At 49.5% G+C, this 14,738-nt stretch overlaps 4 protein-coding genes across 4 annotated transcripts; all 4 read left to right on the top strand.

Annotated features, from left to right (window-relative positions):
* Nucleotides 1-101: 101 nt before the first annotated feature.
* N7447_008334 (uncharacterized protein) lies at nucleotides 102-2,691 on the top strand (the record flags this gene model as incomplete). Its single annotated transcript, XM_057232596.1, has 2 exons — nucleotides 102-1,196; nucleotides 1,252-2,691. 2 exons carry the CDS (start codon nucleotides 102-104, stop codon nucleotides 2,689-2,691), a joined length of 2,535 nt encoding a protein of 844 aa, XP_057082138.1.
* Nucleotides 2,692-4,224: 1,533 nt separating this feature from the next.
* On the top strand, nucleotides 4,225-5,677 carry N7447_008333 (DUF803 domain membrane protein; the record flags this gene model as incomplete). Its single annotated transcript, XM_057232595.1, has 6 exons — nucleotides 4,225-4,260; nucleotides 4,379-4,469; nucleotides 4,524-4,614; nucleotides 4,666-4,826; nucleotides 4,881-5,172; nucleotides 5,230-5,677. 6 exons carry the CDS (start codon nucleotides 4,225-4,227, stop codon nucleotides 5,675-5,677), a joined length of 1,119 nt encoding a protein of 372 aa, XP_057082137.1.
* Nucleotides 5,678-6,175: 498 nt separating this feature from the next.
* Nucleotides 6,176-9,150, top strand: N7447_008332 (uncharacterized protein; the record flags this gene model as incomplete). Its single annotated transcript, XM_057232594.1, has 3 exons — nucleotides 6,176-6,389; nucleotides 6,454-7,166; nucleotides 7,228-9,150. The coding sequence occupies 3 exons, from the start codon at nucleotides 6,176-6,178 to the stop codon at nucleotides 9,148-9,150; spliced, it is 2,850 nt and encodes a 949-aa protein (XP_057082136.1).
* A 784-nt stretch (nucleotides 9,151-9,934) lies between these two features.
* Nucleotides 9,935-12,928, top strand: N7447_008331 (putative importin beta-2 subunit; the record flags this gene model as incomplete). The annotated part of the gene is made up of 3 exons (XM_057232593.1): nucleotides 9,935-10,036; nucleotides 10,145-12,766; nucleotides 12,827-12,928. 3 exons carry the CDS (start codon nucleotides 9,935-9,937, stop codon nucleotides 12,926-12,928), a joined length of 2,826 nt encoding a protein of 941 aa, XP_057082135.1.
* Nucleotides 12,929-14,738: the final 1,810 nt, after the last annotated feature.

Here is a 14,738-nt window from a genome sequence, read left to right as displayed (position 1 = left end):
CATTTTCAACCCTCATTTCAACCGCTTTCATGGAACGTCATTGCTGAACATTCCAATACTACCTACGACCCTCAGCGCCCATTTTTACGCGTTTTCTTGCTATGACAGCAGATCCTTTGATTGCATACTCCATGATGGAAATCCCAGCTACGGGTGATTCTATGGAGATGGCCTCGCCTTATCAGGGGCAGGCTGACGACTTTGACATCGACATCGACCTGATGGAGGACAATGTCTCGAATATGGACAGTGATATGATGGGTGCAGATGAATTTACAACTACTTCTCAGCATAACGAACTCAACAATGACGCGATCTACGATGCTGATATGGCCGATGAACCCTCCGAAGGGTCGATGATCGACGCTGACAACTACGCCGATGAAGACAACGATATTGACGTACAGTTTGAGGAAGAGCCGTACGAACAAGAAATGATTGAACCCGATCAGACCGAAGACGTCAGTATTGCCGCTCCCGTTATTCATCTTGAACCTGCGGGCAGTAATGAAGACGCCGCCAGCCCCATTGAGGAGGATGCCACAATCACAACCGTGGAACACCTCGAAGCGGTACCTCAAGGCTCAAGTGGCTCTGTCGAACTTGCTCCCGTTCAAGACGAAGTCCAGGCCGCCGGAGTTGAGGCCCCAGAGACTCAGGCTGAGCCGAACACGGCTGCTGCTGATGACCTTGTTGAGGAACCATCCGAAAACGTCATCAGCCCCGAAACTAGCGATCATCACGTAAAGGCAGATATTGGTGAAGAGGCTAACAAGATATCGCAACCTTCTGTGTCAGAGACTGAGGTACCCGAAGTTCCCAACGAAGGCCTAAAGACCAGTGAAATCAAACCTTCCGCCGAAGATTCCCACGCTGATACCGCTGCGGACCCAGAGGCGCAGCCTGTGCCTGAGGGAAACCATAAAGTTTCAGATGTGGATGAATCTCTTCAACGGGTCACATACATAGATGAACCTCTTCATCCAGTGAAAATTCTCTATCAGGACTGCGAAATCGCTCTGTTCCCTCCCCTGGAGGGAGACTTGGCGGATACATTCTTTATTGAAGATGAAGGTTTAGCATACGACAACATTGGTCAAATATTCAAGGCTCTGCGACAGGTGCTTCAAAGAACCATGACAGGCAATGAGGTCTTGGTCATCGATATTGACACCCTCGGTATCCAAATGACAGAGGTAAGTACCTTCTCAAATATCCCCCATCGGCAAACATACTGACTAATCCGCTCAGGACTCATTCCATACATCTCAAGTAACCCTGCATCAGATCCTAGATCTTTACCTTAGACTTTGTCGTAACGATGGCACTACCGAGCCCGATGCTCTTTATCTTACACTGAGCACCAAGCGTGCGTTCCCGGCTGAAATCGCAGATCTCAATGATGCCGCAATTGACGGCAAAAAGCTTTCCGAACTTCATGCCGAAATTCAGTCATGGGATGAATATGATGAAGCCGAGCCAGGTTCTGAGGGGGATCTTGACGCCCATGGGGCCGAAGAGCACGAAGACGAAGTCTACTACACCGCCGAGGCCCAAAAAGAGCTTTCGACCGCGGAAGTGCAAACGGCTCCAGGGCCCGAAGAAGAGCAGGCGCTAGATAGCGAACCTTCTCAGGTCCAGCCCGAAGTTGTCTCTGACCCTCAACCAGAGATCGTGCATGTGCAGGATGAGAATAGATCTACTTCCAGTGAGCAGAGTGCCGAGGCTGCACCTGAGTTTGAATCTCATCTAGCCCAGCCCGAGAGCAAAGAACCAGATCACTCTGATGTGTCTCGCCAGCTCGAAAGAGCCCAAGACCAAGATGAAGGATACGATCATGACCATGGCGATACGAACGAAGAGCACTATGATTCTGAGGGCCCACAAAGTGATTCTACTGCTACTGTAGCTGCACTGCCTGGCGCAAGCGAGGTCAAAGAGCGCACCCAGCATGTCCCTCCGGATGTTGCTGTGGACACCGGCACAGATCAAAACGAGGAGGACTATTACGGAGAGGACCACGAGAACGATGGTCTTGGAACCGAAGAATACTACGAGCATGAAGACATCGGCTCGGCCGATGATTCAGAGGCTTTCCAAAAAGATATCACTGGCAGTGAACATGCTGATGCTGATGCTCAAGAACCAGTTGATCATGCGTCTGTCCTTGATGAAGAGGACACAGATGAGTTAGATGCCCCGCCGACGGACGAAGTTGTCTCGGAAATTCCTCTGCAGGATCATACCACTCGCCCTTCCCTTGACCAGCCGGCGCCGCCGCGTGACAGCGGCTTGCATGACGCCTCTGATAGGAAGGAGCAAACACCAGAGCCTGCAGATGATCTACTCGGAATCGCTGTAGACCTGATGCAGACTCCTCCGAGGGATACAGAGAACGATTCCCTCGATCACTTTGAGGGCATAGACTACGACGACCCTGAGGATGAGCTCGATGCTCATGTTTCAGCTGATGATGAGGGTGCGGATGATCACGAGTTTGACGAGAACCATTTTGGCGACTATGACACCCATTTTGAAGAATCGGAGACTGTAGAGCCGGTTGGAACAGACCCTTCCCTGACCGACCCCCAAACCAACCAGATCCCGTCTGCCAAACGGTCCCGCGAAGATGAAGACGGATGGGACCTGGTGGAAACCACTGTTGACACCAAACGTCGCCGCTCTTCGTAAACCACGTTCCCAATTTCCTTTACCCCTGGAGCCATTTCTACCATTTCTCTCATCTGTCATGTCTGGTGCCCAGCGAGCCTGACCCTTGGCTCGTTCCGCGCGACTATTACCCTCCACCATACTAATCATACTTACCAGCAACGACCTCGACCGATGGACACAGTGTCTCGTTCGACTACTAACAAGAAACAGGTATGTTCGACCCCTTTCCCCAGCACGCGCATGCCTTCAACTCGGGGTGTGCGCTTTCTCTTATCCATCTGGATACAACCCCGGATGCTCTCGAGGCATTCGATTACCCATCTATTCTTACTTTTTTTTTCTCTCTTTTTTGTTTGATTTTTTCCCATTGCGATTCAAGATACCACGGGCTTTCGGCCAAAAATCTTTGTTCGGTGTTGAGGGGGCGTGTTTTTCGAATGCATTTTCCTCCGGATATGGCGTATCGGCGCGATGGGTTAGGCCACGTGTTTGTAGTATTCAAATAAATCTTTATTCAACCTGCTTCTGCTATCTACGTACTTCCTAAGATTTCTTGTCTGATTCTCAACTACAAATTAACAAGAATTGGTCTGATCGCATACCCCTAGCCTAGTTTCGTGTAAATTATGGGGTACAAAGGACAAACATTCCGGGGATAGCGGATCGGGATATTGTCTTATGTTTTGCAGGGTATACATGTACAACTTACGGAGTTGGTAGTTTTATACTCAATAACTCAGCCACCGAGAGTCATGTGTAGTGGATCCCAATTTTGAAGTCTCTGGGGATTCCAGGCTAAGTATAGAAATGCCGCATTCGGGGGGAGCTGAAACGCCGATCTTGGCTTCATTTCAGGGTCCAAGGTCTTTTGACTTGTATTTTAATAAAAGATCTCCATGGTACATGTAGGGTTATGTACATAAAAGGACCGTGAAGATAGAGACAGTGACACATAATAGTATGATGTACTCCCTAGTAACCAACCTACATACTGATGGGGCCACCTATTGTATTTCTGCATATCTAGCATAGGCGTATTTCTCATATGAAGGGAATTTTAAAATTAAAATTTTTTACCTAAAGCACCTCGGCCCTTCGAAAGCCTCCCAAGCCCCTCAAGCCCTTCCAAGCCGTTGTGCTCTTACGCGTCCCCCGATCGGGCTTGAAACGGAACCCCACCGCACGCATCTCTGGCCTTTGGCTTCTTCTGGCTTGCCTTCCTAACATCCTCCTTACTCATCAGAAATCTCACGCTGGCTCGTCTTTCTGTTTACTTCCCCCTAGTCAATTTCTTGGCCTATTACCTTGATCCCTTCCTTCCCGCTCACAGTCTCTTGCGCCCATTCCCTGATCCATTGCCGGCACTGGAGGTCTTTCGACAGTAGGAGCACTCGGCTCCTAACAGAGGAATTACGTCAAAATGCTTCCAGATAAGTATGGTTCTCCCAACAGCTCAAATTGGCCCCCAAGGGCAAGCTTGACCAGCTCTAACGTGGTTGCGCGCTGCGCCCCTATAGATATGTCGGGCTTATTTTAGCCATTGTATCTACCATGGCCATCGGTACGAGTTTCGTTATCACCAAAAAGGTTGGTGTGCCACAAATCCTAGGAAACGAGCGATTGGACCCCGGGCGCCGAACAAATACCACGGCGATTCGGTCCAAAACAATCATCGGAGCGAAATCGCTAATACGTCTGAATACAGGGCTTGATGCAAGCCACAGAACGACATGGGTTTGAAGGCGAAGGATTCTCATACTTGAAGAGTCCGGTGTGGTGGGGCGGTATAGTGACACGTACGAAATCCAATGGTCAGATTTGACATCCGGGAGATGCTAACAGATTCATAGTCGCCCTTGGTGAAGTCGCCAACTTTGCTGCGTATGCCTTTGCGCCTGCCATCCTGGTTACGCCCTTGGGTGCGCTGAGTGTTCTGATTGGGTAGGGATATCTCTTCGTGGCCTGCGTAATCACACAGCTAATATGACACAGTGCGGTCCTGAGCTCGTACTTCCTTAACGAGATACTTGGTGTATTAGGAAAATTGGGCTGTGCACTGTGCTTGCTGGGATCGGTCGTCATCGTTCTTCATGCGCCTCCAGACAAGCAGGTGGAGACAGTCGATGAGATTCTGGGATATGCGGTTCAGCCAGGTACGAATACTTGATCGGTGTCCGCCCGACAACCACCGCTGACTTTGCGACCAGGATTCCTTTTCTACTGTATCACAGTTGCGGTGTTCTCGACTCTGATGATCTACCGGGTTGCGCCAGTCTATGGCAAGAAGAACCCGCTCATCTACATCTCGATTTGCTCAACTGTCGGATCAGTTTCCGTCATGTCCGTCAAGGCCTTTGGTATTGCAGTGAAATTGACCATTGGGGGCAACAACCAATTTGTCCACGCATCCACCTACGTCTTTGCCATTGTGACCTTGTTCTGCATTCTGACGCAGATGAACTACTTCAACAAGGCATTGAACTCTTTCTCGACTTCGATGTGAGTGTAGACATCAATCAATATGAAGATGCGAAGCTAACATGATTCCTTCAATAGCGTGAATCCCCTCTACTATGTCACCTTCACAACCGCGACCCTCTGTGCCTCCTTCATCCTTTTCAAGGGATTTAATACCACCGACGCCGTCAACACCATATCTCTACTTTGTGGATTCCTTATCATCTTCACTGGCGTGTACCTCCTGAACCTCTCGCGACATGACCCTGATGGACATACCATGGTGAATTCCAAGCTTGATGAGGATGGAGTGCCAACAGACGGTCTGGCGAGCTTCCAGACCCGGCGCTCAATGCAGTCCCGCCGAAGCTCCTCGAGCGCATATTTCAATGGGAACGGTGACCGCGAAGGCCTCATCCACGCATACGATGCGGAGCACGGGATTGGCATGAACACCTTGACCGAAGCAAATGAGGGAGAGCCAGGTCCAACTTTCCCAACCGAAACACAGACTGCAATGCACACCAAGCGGAATAGTCAGATCTGATCGGTGTAAGGTCTGATTCCAATCCTCACCTTATAACAAAGTCTTCGAAATGATTCTCCTTCTCTACTCGATGGCAAGCTTCCCTTCCACGGGCTTGATCTCCACTTGTATTTTTACTGTTCCCCGAAAATGCCAGAGTTGCATTGAAACTCGGGCGAACTCATCAGGCACTGGACATGTCTGTATGAACGACTGAATATGACTCTGGGTTTCTCTGGATGGTTGCGATTTGTCTTTACTGTTTTCTTTTCTTTTCTTTTCTATCTGGGTGAGAAATACTTGTATATAGTTCAAGTTGGGATTTTTGAATAGACGTATCCGGGTGGGGCAGGACCGATGATGTATTTGCAGGTCAGCTGTTTATGGACCATACCCATCCGAGATTCTTGCTTTTTCAAATTCAACATCTTTAAATTGTCCACTGTTAATGCCTTACCTTCGCGAGGGGCCCAAAGACGACTGGTGTGATCTTGTTCTCAAACGCGGGGAACTTGCGCAATGCCCGCTTTATTGCGCAAATTGGCCATCGTCGCCGCAGTCGACGGCCTAGTCCTACATGCTCAAGCCGCCGGACCACGACAAAATGCCGGTAGTAACAATGTGGCATCCTCCATCCGCATCGACTATAAGACGAACAAAATCACTGCGTTGCCCGCTTCCCCCTCGGAGCCCCTCGACGGCGAGGACGCCCTAGAGGCCTACGGTCTCGTAGGTATGTTGATGAACTAAGTGAGCGTTGAAACAAAGAAACTAATCCCAGGGTATTGCTGCTGCAGGTCTCTTATCTATCGCTTCATATTCATTTCTCGTTTCCATTACACAGCGCGAGCAAGTAGCGCAGATCCAAGGCGGCCCGATCTACACCGTAACCAACGTCGCAATCATTCCGGTCTCATCGCAAGCAGATGCTTCCCGCGCGATTACACAAGCCAGGAAAGAATTCTCGCAGGAGGAAGTCACTATTGAATCCTCCTCCGAAGAAGATGACCTCCCCGATAACGAAACCGACAGAGCCGAGGCGGGAGCGGAGATCGGCAGCCTGCCCGCATCACCTACTCGTGATACATCTCATGCCCGCGGCACCGGTGTTGGCAGTATCGCAGAAGACGTCATCGCGAAGAAAGTCCCCTTCGGCAGATTTGCGGCTAATTGGCTGTCGCGCAAAAACCTGGGCTTGCCCAGGCCCGGTGCTCTAGAGCAGGACGCGACAGAGTCTCCCTTTGACGAACCTTCCAGCCGTCCGAGTGACTCCAGTGAGGTAAAGCATGCAGTTGCGGATGAAGCTTTGTCCAAAGAGACTGGGGCTCAGAGCGAGCCTGATCGGCCTAGTCAGGTTGCGGAGTTGCTACCGAAACTGCTTCGTTATGCAAAACTATTGTTTGCATCGCATAATTTTTTCTTTGCATATGATTATGACCTTACGCGCTCTTTACATATGCAGGAAGCTCGGAAAGATCAACTTCCCCTCCACAAAGTTGTGGATCCATTGGTATGCGCGAACTGAGGGCTCGTATGTTTTCTGTGGAGCTTGCTTGCTAACTCGTTGGCAGTATTTTTGGAATAAACATTTGATGAGCACATTCATTGATAATGGGGCTCATGGCTTTGTCTTGCCTTTGATTCAAGGCTTTGTCGGCCAACGAGAATTCACAATCGCTGGCGCTGAAAGGAAACAATCTTCCAAGGACTCAGTGGAACTCGCAGACGGCCGAATCCTCGGTGAAAAAAACGCGGCCGAAGCTGTTGAGACTAATACCACCAAACGCGATTATCTTTTGACTCTCATCTCTCGACGCTCTGTGAAACGACCAGGTCTTCGTTACCTGCGCCGTGGTGTCGATGATGAGGGCAACACAGCCAACACAGTCGAAACCGAGCAGATTCTCTCGGTTCCGCATTGGGCTCCGTCTCATCCTGCCTACTCATATTTGCAAGTCCGGGGCTCCGTACCTCTGTACTTCTCTCAGTCGCCATATGCCTTGAAGCCAGTTCCAGTACTACATCATTCTGCGGACACGAATCTCCTTGCATTCGGTAGACACTTCCGAGAGTTCAGTCGGCGGTATGGAGATGTTCAGGCTGTCTCTCTTATTGACAAGCTGGCAGGTGAATTGAAACTGGGAGAGCAATATGAGCGATATACCCAATCCTTCAATGACGCCGGGGGGATCGATGGCAAGCCGTTGCGACTTGAATGGTTTGACTTCCATCGCGAGTGCCGGGGCATGAAGTTTGAAAATGTATCTCGCCTGGTCGACCGACTGAAGGATACATTGAATGAGTTCTGCTACACTATCGTTGCAGACAATGATATCCTGCAGACCCAAAAGGGCATCATCAGAACCAACTGTATGGATTGTCTTGACCGCACTGGTGTTGCCCAGTGTGCATTCGGCCAATGGGCCCTCGAGCGTCAACTGGAACATGAAGGCATTGACATTGATCTCGGTGGCGACTCTTCCACTCAATGGTTCAACACACTCTGGGCGGACAATGGCGATGCCATCTCCAAGCAGTATTCATCAACCGCAGCCCTGAAGGGAGACTACACCCGTACACGCAAGCGAGACTACCGAGGTGCCCTCAACGACTTTGGGCTGACTCTCTCTCGCTACTACAACAACATCGTAAATGACTTCTTCTCTCAAGCCTGTATCGACTACCTCCTAGGCAATGTCTCAATTCAAGTCTTCGACGAGTTCGCCGTCCAGCTCCAAACCACAGACCCAGGAATCTCAATCCAAAAGCTCCGCCAGAACGCCATTGACACAAGCTGCAATATCGTTATAAGTAGCCCCTCTGAAGAATTCCTGGGCGGCTGGACTATGCTGACACCCCGCCAACCCAACACCCTCCGCACCCTGCCTTTTGAGGAAACAGTCCTGCTCCTAACCGACGCCGCAGTGTACAGCTGTCGCTTCGATTGGGAGACTGACAAAGTTCTGTCATTTGAGCGCATCGATCTCCGCTCTATCTCACACATCCACTACGGTACATACATTACATCCATATTGACAGATAGCCAAGCCGACGAGGCGACCAACGTCGGTCTCGTCATAGTTTATCGCGACGGTGATACACACACCCTCCGCGTGAATACCCGATCCCTGCAGAGCGATGTGGATCTCAGCACGCTCGAGACTACCGCCAGCGCCAACAGTGAATGGGATATTGTTTCCTGGCTGCGGGGTAGCAAGCGGGCGACGACGCGGTTCGTCGCATTCAAGGGTATCCCGCCGTCGAACTCGGTTACTAGTCCCCGACTTGGGGGTGGTGGGGCTGTTCGGGAGATGGATCGCATTCGCTCTGTCTGTTTGGATATCGAGCGGGCGATACTCGCGGGTCAGGGGAGTAACGTTGAGGCAGTCTCTACCGTTGAGCAGTCCGATATCATCTCTTTGGCGGATGCTAAGAAGAGGACTGGGTGGTTGGAATATCTTGTTTATGATCTTAAGAAGATGGTTTGGGCGTGATTGGATTGATATTGAGACTTATGTATCTTCAGTTTATATGCGTTTTCACTATTGACTCTTGACCACTGACATCTTTACAGACCTTTGCATACATATACTATCCTTTCAATATTGGTATCATGTTGGTATTTAGTATTGAGTGTGCTTGTAACTATCATCTTGAAATGGACCTGGGATTCACCTGTGATTTGGAATGCTTCTCAGAGGAATCAAGAACAAGTATAGGATGTAGGGGAAGATCAATGTAATATCTGGTAAAGTGAGGGAAGTCACTCTCATGTCTCTTGGGCATATTTTCGCGTTGACTCCCCCGCGGTTCCTTCCCATCGTAACTTTCCTCTACTTGTCCCCCAACTTTAACTTCTTCCACCACATCTTCCATCACATTTTCACACGACACTCGCAACCATTTTCTCAGTCTTATATTTTGCAGATAAATATACCGTATAATGAGAGGCTTTCCTTCCTTATATGCTTGGACTTCGTTTTTAGGTGACTGACCGCCTACCATTTTCAGCAGTCTCTTTTTTCTGCCCGCAGCACATACACCCCTCAGTCTGAGATCGTCCCCGACAACTTTATTTGATTCTGACCTTATTCATACTAAATTTATTTGGCCAATTACTTCCCGTCTCATTTCTGGATCTGCCTTAGCGGATCGGAGATTTAGGCCTTTTCTTGATCTGGGGAAACGAAGGGGGCCCGTTCCCACATTCTCGGCGGGGCTCCTGTGCTACTCGCACTTTCGACCAACCTCTGTCGCATCGAGTCTCTTCACCACAAGATGAATTGGCAACCTCAACAAGAGCCATTGAGGCAGTTGGCTCGCTACCTTCGCGACTCACTCAATGGAGCCAACCTTCCCGCCCGTGCGGAGGCTGAACAGGTAATGCCTTTCCTTTTTTTTTTTGTCCTATTGAGCTTCTCAACGGCGGTCGCCGCAAATGCACTACCGCAAGATGGAAACTAACCTTGGATTTTTTTTAATTAATAGATGCTCGCACAAGCGACCTCTTCCCCTGACTACGTCAATTACATCACTTACATCTTTTCCAATCCGCAAGCTGCTCCCCTGGCAGCCATTAACGAGAATGAATACCCTACTGTTCGATTTGCCGCCGCCGTAAACGTCAAGACGAAGATTGCCCTTGCTTACAGCACGATCTCCCGTGAAAGCTTGGCCTTTATCAAGTCCGCATCTCTGGTTACACTGCGCGACACCGACCGCAATGTCTCGAGGGCTGCCGGTAACATCATCACCGCAATGGTGCTTCACGGTGGCCTCTTGTCCTGGCCTGAGATTGTCAATGAACTGTTGACTACCGTTGCTAATGCCAATGGGGATGTTCCCATGTCAGCTAGGGAAGCTGCGATGGATACATTGTACAAGGTCTGTGAGGACAACCGCAAGGTCCTGGATCGTGACTATCAGGGCCAACGTCCCCTGGATGTTATCATTCCCAGTTTGCTACAATTTATTACGATCGAAAACCCGCGCATTCGGATTGCTTCTCTTAACGCCATCCATGTTTTCTTGCCGTTCAAACCCCAGGCATTGGTGGCCTCGCTCGATCAATTCCTTTCCCAGTTGTTCAGAATTGCCGGTGATGAAAACACCAGAGTCCGACAAATGGTGTGCCAGTCGTTCTCCCAACTCGTGGAGACTGCACCGGAAAAGTTGGCCCCGCATATGGAAGGATTGGTCAACTACATCATCATGCAGCAGCAGTCCCAGGACGACTCCGAGCTTGCACTTGATGCTGCCGAGTTTTGGATTGGAGCTGGAGAGCAAGAGTTATTGCAGGCCGAATTGGCTCCCTACATGCACAAGATCATCCCAGTTCTTCTGCAAAATATGATCTACGACGACGAGGAAGTGGCTCGACTGATGGAGGAGCAAGATGATGCCGACGCCGAGGATCGCGCCGAGGACCTAAAGCCACAGTTCGCCAAATCGAAGGCGGACCGTCTGAACATGAACAAGTCAGGTGAACAGTCAGTCTCCTCTCGCGACCTCGAACAACAGGTAGAGGAGGTTGATGATGATGATGACTTGAGTGAAGGTGAAATCGAGGACTCGGAATTCGGAGATGACCCCTCGGGTAACTGGACTTTGCGCAAGTGCTCTGCTGCTGCGCTTGATGTTTTCTCCACTGTTTACCACCGTCCTGTCTTTGAAATCCTCCTGCCGTATTTGACCGAAACCCTGCGCCATGAGCGGTGGCCGAACCGAGAGGCTGCTGTTCTTACACTAGGTGCAGTGGCGGATGGCTGTATGGATGCCATCACTCCCCATCTCCCAGAATTGGTCCCCTACCTGATCTCACTCCTCAATGATGACCAGCCTGTTGTGCGACAAATTACTTGCTGGTGCTTGGCCCGTTATTCCGGCTGGGCAGCCCACCTCCGCGACCCAGCTCAGAAAGCCCAATTCTTTGAACCCATGATGGAAGGTATTCTTCATCGCATGTTGGATAACAACAAGAAGGTCCAGGAAGCTGCCGCGTCAGCGTTTGCTAGCTTGGAGGAAAAGGCCGAGGATAACCTGGCTCCCTATTGCGAGCCTATCTTGCGCCAGTTTGTGGCGTGCTTCAATAAGTACAAGGACCGAAACATGTACATCTTGTATGATTGCGTGCAGACGCTCGCTGAATGTGTTATGAACGAGCTGGCAAGACCCCACCTAATCGAGATATTGATGCCTGCCCTCATCGGTCGCTATAACTACATTTCTGATGATTCCCGAGAGCTCTTCCCGTTGCTTGAATGTCTCGGATACATTTCAGCAGCCTATGGCGATCACTTTGCCCAATTCGCACCTCCCCTCTTCAGCCGCTGCATGAAGATCATCTACGGAAACCTGCAAGCTTCTATGCAACCGACACATGCCGCGGCTGACGAGCCGGACAAGGACTTCCTTGTTACTAGCATTGACCTTCTTAGCGCCATCATCCAGGCCATCGACCCACAAAAGAGCGGCGAACTTGTGGCTACTTCACAGCCCTCGTTCTTCGAGCTCCTTCGCTACTGCATGGAGGATGAAAACTACGAAGTCCGTCAATCAACATACGCTTTGCTAGGAGACTGCGCCATCAGCATCTTCCCTCACTTGGAGCCCTTCCTTCCCACCCTTGTCCCGGTTTTGATCAAGCAACTTGACTTGGACCTGATTCGCGATGACGATCGTCATACCGGCTTCAGTGTTTTGAACAACGCCTGTTGGTCGTGCGGCGAGATCGCCGTCCACGAGAACGCCCCGCTTGCGCCCTATGCGGAGCAATTGTACCAAGGGCTCTTTGCGATTATCACTAACGAGGAAATCATCGATTCGGTGAATGAAAACGCTGCGATGGCGTTGGGGCGATTGGGATTCTGCTGCGCAGACCATATTGCGCCCCATTTGGGCGAGTGTTCCGGTCCTTTCCTGAAGTCAATGGACAAGATTGATTTCACCCGTGAAAAGGCCTCCGCTTTCCTCGGGTTCAACCAGATCGTGATGAAGAACCCCCAAGCCATGGAGTCGAGTCTGCTCGATTACTTCCAGGCAATTGCCTCGTTCCCTGCCCGCTCACTGGCACAGGAAGAGTACCGGGATATCCAAGCATCCTTCCAGCAGGTAAGATCTGCTTCTCTTGGTTATTAGTAATCTCATACTAATCAAGATGTATAAATATAGGTCCTCCAGGGATATAAGACCATGATCCCTGACTTTAGCAACTTCCTTGGCCAGCTACCCCCGGCCGTGGCCCAGACACTGCGCACCATGTATCAGGTCTAAGTAGAGAACTTGGTGATCTCTGCTTACACATTGGTTACCGGGACGTCACTTGACGTCCCCTCCTGTCTCAAATCGGGCTGGAATTGGGTTGGAAGGGAGCGAGATTGGGAAGGATTTAGTAAATAGGGGGTCAGCGGCCAGAATTTCACGTTAATAGAAAGAGGAGGGAGAAGGGGGGGAGGGGAGGCAAAATCATGGGAAGGAGCATCTGCGATTTAGCTGTTTTTTTACGTTACATCTCATGATTGCAAACATGGGCACGCATGACCCTTTATGATTTCTATTTCGTTGACTTTGCTTGATTCTTATTTTTGCATTGTGCATAGTCATCAAGTCGGGCTGGCTCATAGGTTTTGTTTTGTTTTGTTTTTTTTTTTTGCTTCTCAGCGTTGGTTTTGGGGGTTTTTTTGCGTGGCATATTCATATCCCCTTTAGATAGATACCTAGATAGATAGATCTTCGTTGTTAATGAAGAAGATCTCAAACAATATTTTTTGGATGTTTGGAGTGTAGATTTTTGATTTGCTGTGTTTCAACACAGCATTGAAGTATCCTATAGCATGCCTTTTTAGCGCGAGAGTTTCTATTTGCTGGCTTAGTATGAACCTACCGAATATTGACCTCTTCCTACTTGCTGAACCAAATATCTTCCGAAGTAATCAACTTATTAGTAGCAAGCATCATTAAGTTTTATCCGGGTTGTCCTGAATAGGTAGTAGATCGTCTTCCTAGTCCATTGTTCGCCATACCCGTTGGCTTAGTATAGACAAACATTATTACCAGTTAAATATAACCAATTAGCTAAATTTTGGTACTTTAGCAATCCTACCCAGGTATCTGTCTCTACATGACAAACCAGATGAGTGGACTACTGGTGTCATCGCATACCACACCTATGTAGTTCACATATCTCCCTCACAATACTGTGCTTGGCACAAACCATGTACCCGCAGTAATTTGAAAGCACATACCATAGAAGATCGCTCGCTAAAGCTTAGACTTTGGACCAATAGACGGAGAAAAAGCAAATCAAAAGATTAAGATCAGCAGGGCCCTAGCAATCTCCGAACTGTAGACTTATTTTTGGATCGACGATGCAGACACTATGCACCGCAGTCACCTGCCCTCAATAACCTAGGCCTGCATACATATCACATCTATGTTGTACACAGAAAATCCAGAATCATATTCCCTTTTGCTAATAACCCAAGCCCTAACCTGTGGTAAACAACCCCAGCCCCGTTCATACTAAGATAAACCAGGGTAAAAGTCAAAAAAGACAAAAAGACAAAAGAGAGGTAATATGCATAAACCCAACCCAAATCCCGGCTCTCGCCTAACTTATAATTAACTCGTCGGTAAGTAAATTCCCCAACACCATCCCCCCACCGATTGGCCGCTCAGACAAAAACCGCCCGAAATACCAAGACGCGAGCCTTTCCCTTAACTACTCTTTTTCACGAACCCGGACGCCCGCAATATGCATTGCCCCCCACTCTTTATGCCCTGTGATTAAAATGCCATGTGTCGATGACAGACGTTGATGCACGCAAATGTTGTGTAGCGTACCGGGCGCTCGGTTCTTAGTGCGCGCCATTGGCCCCGAGGCATTGGGTTATCTATGTTGTAGGGGGTTTCTGGTCCTATGCCTTTTGCGGCTTGCAGATATTATGGGGTTATTGTGGACTTGAGGTATCTGGCTTCGGTGGAGATTCCCGAGTTCCGCACGGGTTGGCTATGCCCCAAACGGGCGATATCTCACGAATTCGAGTTGCTTTCATATATATGGTGTTGTCAGGGGTTGAGGTTT

Source organism: Penicillium robsamsonii (genome assembly GCF_028829455.1).
Source record: "Penicillium robsamsonii strain IBT 29466 chromosome Unknown utg000005l_segment0_segment0, whole genome shotgun sequence".
In the NCBI taxonomy this organism is placed as follows: Eukaryota; Fungi; Ascomycota; class Eurotiomycetes; order Eurotiales; family Aspergillaceae; genus Penicillium; species Penicillium robsamsonii.
This window is presented reverse-complemented; position numbering and strand designations above follow the sequence as displayed.